This window comes from Excalfactoria chinensis, chromosome Z (genome assembly GCF_039878825.1).
Source record: "Excalfactoria chinensis isolate bCotChi1 chromosome Z, bCotChi1.hap2, whole genome shotgun sequence".
Taxonomy (NCBI): Eukaryota; Metazoa; Chordata; class Aves; order Galliformes; family Phasianidae; genus Excalfactoria; species Excalfactoria chinensis.
The window spans coordinates 10,036,052-10,042,269 of NC_092857.1; the positions used below are offsets into that span (position 1 = coordinate 10,036,052).

General features: G+C 48.3%; 1 protein-coding gene across 1 annotated transcript; it reads left to right on the forward strand.

Annotated features, from left to right (window-relative positions):
* The first annotated feature begins 433 nt into the window (after positions 1-433).
* Positions 434-5,771, forward strand: RXFP3 (relaxin family peptide receptor 3). Its single transcript, XM_072360546.1, has one exon. It carries the CDS (start codon positions 526-528, stop codon positions 1,855-1,857), a length of 1,332 nt encoding a protein of 443 aa, XP_072216647.1. The 5' UTR covers positions 434-525; the 3' UTR covers positions 1,858-5,771.
* Positions 5,772-6,218: the final 447 nt, after the last annotated feature.

Below are 6,218 nucleotides of genomic sequence, written 5' to 3' on the forward strand. Positions count from 1 at the left end.
GGAAGGAAGGGAGCCGCCAAGCAAGGATCAGCTCCACCGGCACTCCCAAAGCTCCGCGGGACAGAAAGGCAGGGCTGCTCTCCGGAACGTAAAACACAGGCTCTATTTTTTTAATTATTATTTATTTATTAATTTAATTTAAGGAGACGGAGGGAGAGGTGGCTGAGCATCTCTTTGCCACGGGTAGCTACCGACTCACACTCCCGACGGCCGTCACAGCTCGGGACAGCGGAAAGCAATGAACTCCCTAAATACCAAGAACTGAAGCTGTGCGACCACCTCAAACTGACCGGGGTTGGAACTGAGAGCAGGAGGGGTTGAAACGGGGGCGCGGCCGCAGCACTCAGCACCCGGGAGAGCTCCGCCGCCACCGCCGCGCATGCCCCGGCCCCGCGGGGGCGGATAAAAGCGCAGCGGCCGCACCTCCCTACCGAGCGGCTCAGCCGCTGCCCGCCGTGCGCTGAGGGTTCGCGCTCCAGCGCTGGAGAAGCGGAGTTTCCGCGCTCTCCCCCCACCGAGGATGGGATGGATGAGCCCTGCGAGCGCGGCTCCTGCTCGGCGGATGCCGGCATGAAAGAAGGAGCGGGTCGGGAGCCCTGGGACACACCGCTGGGTCTGCTGGAGGGCGGCCAGATGGGTAACAAGAGTAATGTGTCCTTCCTGCAGCTCCTCAAGAATCTCAACTTGGAGCGAGCCGATGGGATGCAAGGAGATAGCTCCGACGTGGTGCGGATTGTCATCTCCTTGGTGTACTCCGTGGTGTGTGCCCTAGGACTGGTGGGCAACCTGCTAGTGCTCTACCTGATGAAAAGCAAGCAAGGCTGGAGGAAGTCCTCCATCAACCTCTTTGTGACCAGCCTGGCTGTGACTGACTTTCAGTTTGTGCTGACCTTACCCTTCTGGGCTGTGGAGAATGCACTGGATTTCAACTGGCTCTTCGGCAAAGCTATGTGTAAGATTGTCTCCTATGTGACAGCCATGAACATGTATGCCAGTGTCTTCTTCCTCACTGCCATGAGCGTGGCTCGCTACCGCTCAGTGGCTTCAGCTTTGAAGAACCAGGGGCGAGGTGACCCGCTGGGTGGTTGCTGCTCTGCCAAGTGGCTTTGTGCACTCATCTGGCTGCTGGCAATCCTGGCTTCTCTACCCCAAGCCATTTTTTCCACCACTGCCACCGTCTTTGATGATGTCCTCTGCCTCGTCAAGTTTCCTGAGGGCCGAGGCAGCAATGCACAGTTCTGGCTGGGTCTGTACCAAACCCAAAAGGTGCTGCTGGGCTTTGTGCTGCCTCTGGCTATCATCAGCCTCTGCTACTTGCTCCTGGTACGCTTCATCAGTGACAAGCATGTTGGCAGCACCTGCAGTGGTCCAAGCACCAAGCGCCGCTCTAAAGTGACTAAGTCAGTGTCCATCGTGGTGCTGTCGTTCTTCTTGTGCTGGCTGCCCAACCAGGCACTCACGACGTGGGGCATCCTCATCAAGCTTAATGTGGTGCACTTCAGTGCTGAGTACTTCCTCTCCCAGGTGTACCTCTTCCCCATCAGCGTGTGCCTGGCACACTCCAACAGCTGCCTCAACCCTGTTCTCTACTGCCTGATGCGCAGGGAGTTCCGCAAGGCGCTGAAGAGCCTCCTCTGGAGGATCACCTCACCTTCTCTCACCACCATGCGTCCTTTCACCGACACCACCAAGCCAGAGCAGGAGGAGCAAGCCCTGCATGCCTTGGTGCCTGTCCACCCTGTTGCACCTTCCTCTGCAGCTGTCCAGCCAGAGCTGGCTTACTACCCACCTGGGGTGGTGGTGTACAGCAGTCGATGTGACATGCTGCCCGCTGCCTCCGTGGAACAACGCTGCTGAGATGACTGTGGGGATGGGACTGGGAGGGGGTTCTGTGCAGGATGTGGCCCTGGGTTATTGACTGCCTGTTAGGAACAAGGGGATGTGAGATGGGTGAACGAGGTTGGGAGAAGCTCTTCTGGAGTTGTCTGCTCTTGGAAACTGAGTGATAAAAATTATCTTGAAAGTATGCCTCAGAATGGAGAACAGGAGGAGGAAGGAACGTTGTGGTGTGCTAGGGATCAGGGTGTCTCTCCGAGATGCTTTTCAGTACTTGTACCTGTCCTGTCTCCTGCTGGAGCACCAGCTGGGTGCTCAGCCAGTGAGGGTGAGGCTGGTTGGGGTGAAGCAAGGCTGTTCCCACAGTGTTTTGGCATGAGCATGAAGGGGCCAGGACAAGCAGATACAGGGCTTCTGCTTGTTCGGGCTCAGCTCCTTTCTCCCTTCCAAGGAACCAACAAGAGGGGAAGGAGCACTGTGCTCCCTCCCATTGCAGGATCTGCTTTTCTGGCTTCCTCATCCCCTCTGCTGCTACGAATGGACAGAGCAGGATAACAGATTCTGGACAGCCAAGGAGAAAGCTTGGGACAGGAGTCGCCACTTCACAATGAGGGGTTGCTTTGTTTGGGTTTGGAGGGAAGGGAGTTGCACCCTTCAACCTCCTAACATTGTGGTCCACAGCCCTGCTGAAGCAGGAAACCTGCAGCCCCAGCTCTGAGGCAGGTGTCTGTCCAGGAGCATGGAAGCTGCAGGTTCTGTCCTGTGCCTCAGACTGTTGGGCAGTTAACTCCAGGAGATCAACACAATTGTAAATAAAGGAGAAAAAGGGGAAAAAAGAAAACTAATCAGATTTTATCTACTTCAAACTGTTTGCTCCAGGATAGTTCTTGTTTCAGCAAAAAACAGTCACATAGTTTTGTGTTTGAAAGGATCTGCACTGATACTTGGCAGTGTTTCTGTTAACTCAGTCTCAAACCCTAAGGTGTGAGAAGCCCAAGAAGCTGCAGCTCAGCACCCCAGAGAAGGGCAGAGACTTCCTGTCCCATCCAGTGTTCCAAAGAAACAGCTGGGGAGTAATTTGGGGTTGATCTGAAATGAACTTGTGAAGGCATGAAAAAAAAAGTACAATTCCAAGCTGTGAAAATTCTTATGTTAAGGATATATATATATATATGTATATATATATATATATATTTAGTAAGGTGAAATATTTTAAAAGGAAAGTAGTGCGTGGGGACAGGACTAGGGGAAATGGGCTGAAACTCCAGCATAGGAAGTTCCGCACAAATGTGCGCAAGAACTTCTTTACAGTGAGGGTGACGGAGCACTGGAACAGGCTGCCCGGGGGGTGGTGGAGTCTCCTTCTCTGGAGATATTCAAGACCCGCCTGGACGCCTACCTGTGCGACGTGGTGTAGGGAGCCTGCTTTGGCAGGGGGGTTGGACTCGATGATCTCTAGAGGTCCCTTCCAACCCCTTTAATTCGGTGATTCTATGAAAGGTCAAAGTTGTTTTGTTTCTTTTTAGAGGATGGATAAAACAATTTGTTTGTTTGCTTTGCTTTTGTCACAATGTGTTAATTAATACCCAAAGCTGCAAATGGGTTGAATTTATCAACACAGTGTCAAAAAAAAAAATACCCCTCTCTATTTCAACCTTCCTCTCCCGTAGTGAAACTCCAATATGTACTTTACTCTGTGAGGGGGAAGCATTTCTACAGAGGGCTGTTTGTCACCTTCAAGAACAGATACAGAGCAAATTCACCATTCCTGTTTGGAGAAAAGTGCAATGCCTAAAATAGCAATTATGCCTTGCAGAATCCTTCAGGTTTACTGTACACATCAGTAACTCCTGTTGTATAATTCCAGTTTGGTCTGGAAGCAGCTGGTTCTGCTTCTTGCAATGAGACACTGTTCTTTCATTCAAGTCAGCAGAGATTTTTACTGCAGCCTTGGTTGCCTCTAATGGAGAAGATGCTGAGACTTGGAAGGAGCCTGGAGAACAGTAGAAGTGAGCTGGCAGCTGATGGATGTATTTACAAAGATGCAAAAACTCTGGAATGAAACAAACAAACAAAAAAAAACATAAAAAAACAACAGATATCTGCTGAAGATCTGGAGCACCTATGTACTGCACAAGAATCCCTCTCAGTTCCTTAATGCTGACTTGGATGCCAGTTGAAGTCTGTAGGTACTTAAAATTTAACTGGAAAACTTTATGTGCCTAAAGTCTGCTTCTGAGCATGCCTGAATCTACTTAAGTTTGTAGCAATGTTTATGTTTCATGGGGATCCTGCACTCAGGACTGGCTGCTGTGTGCACCATAAGCCACGGAGGCAGCTCTGCACCCTGACACAGAACACCCTGTACCAGGCCACACAAAGTTAAGAGGGGATGTAAGCTTAACTGATTTTCACTGTCCCTTTGTCTAGACGTGCTTCTCCTGTCCTGTCTTTGATGCATGTGCAGTAGGAATTGCTCCTTTTCACCTTCCTTGTACCTGGGAATGAGTGATACTCCAGGCTTCTCTCTGGATGTGCTTGAATCCTCTGTCTTGAAACAGTTTCCTGTTGCATGAGATGCTCACTGTTACAGGGTCAGAAAGGGAATGCAAACCTTTGAATGATACTTTGCAGCATAATGGGAAGGTCATGAGCCCTAGAGAGGAAGTTTTATTCTCTTGTACAAATAAATACAGAAGAGAAATTGGATCCAGGCCTGAATTCTAGGTTTCACCTTCTCAAGGATAACGATTAACTAGCTGACTCTATGATTACGTGCTTGTCCTTGCTTCCAGGTCCTGGTTCAATTAATGTTTTGGTGCTGTACGTGATGAGGTGGCTTCCACAGGCAGAGCTTTCTGGCTCTAAAAATCTGGTAGCCTGATGTGTCAAAGGATTTGTGAGAAATGCTCTTGGGTTTTGTACATTCTAGGGAGAAAGCCCTAATACTTGTGCTAGCAGATAGTTACACTGTTGTGTGAGGAAAAGGATACCGTGAACACTTTAATCCAGAGTTCAGACAGGCCTAAACATACTTCTGTAAGACAGGAGCAAGTACCTGAATGAAGAGGAGAAATGGACCTTGAAGCCACATTGTTTTCTTGGTGTTTGCTATTGAACAGCGTAGCTTCCTGTGTGGCTTGCTGCATCTATAATTCCTGTTCTCAGATGCTTTAATGCTCTTGTGCACTGTATAAAAAGCTATCAAAGTATCTACTACATAGCTTTGGATTTCAATAGGTGGTGAATTGCCTAAGAGACATCCTCTGTGGTGGTCAACATGACAAAACTCATGTGTTTTCGTGGATGTCAGTGTACACACAGTTTTATGGCTGCAAAATAGCACGTAGTTCAGGACAACCCACAGTTAGTACAGAATCCTAACAAGATTTAGTAAAAGATGTCTGACCACTGAAGATACAAGACTCTTTTGTGCAGGAAATCACTCAAATATGAAAATGTTCTGAGTGCATTGGGAAGGACTTGACTATTTTCTTAAAGGTCACCCGTCTCTTTAGTCACCGAATTTAAGTCACAGATATGGTATTTGAAAGAGACACAACCTGCTCGCAACTGGTCAACTGCTGGTTTGTATCTGACCTGCAGTTCCAGCTATGTAGTTCGTCAGTATGCATAAGCAGAGAGAAGTTTTCTTTCACATGTGCTGTGAACTGTAACTATCTGTGCTTGAAATCTGGGCTCTATTATACAGGCAGTGGCACCAACCTGTGTGCTGTAAGTGCTTGATGTGCACACAATGCTGGGAATATGGCCACAACAGAAGGTCTTTGCAGCTCCAGCTTTGAGACTGTATGGTACTGTGGGTTGTCCTAAGCAAGCAGTAAGTACAACACTCTTCAAGAACACTACTGTTTCTTCCGAATGTTTGTGTTTTCATTTGTTAACAATCACATTTTCATGGACTGAAATAAACACAGCTGAAATAAACAAAACAATATGTTCAGAGTTCTTTAAGAGGCTTTCACGATGCATCTTGTCCTGCTAGAGATTCCCCCTGGGATGCTGGTGGAGGGGAGCATGTTGCTAAGGAACGATAGGAACCCAAAGGTGCAGACTGACATCTAGTGACAGCCCGTGAGATCCTAAAACGCTGCGATGAGGTACTGACTCTGATCGCTTAAAGACTTTTAAAAAGCCACTCTCCTACCTCCTCCAGATAATGAATCGGGCTCTTAAAATGTTAACAACCTCAAACTGAACTTCCAGGTCTCCCTTTGAAATGCCTCTTCAGTATAAATATTATGTCACTCTCTATTTGAATTATGTTTGCCTTAACTTTAGCAGTTTAGAACATGAAAACTCATTCTTTAGAACTTCATTATTCAGTTGAGTACCTGCACAGAAAGCTTTGATCCAGTACA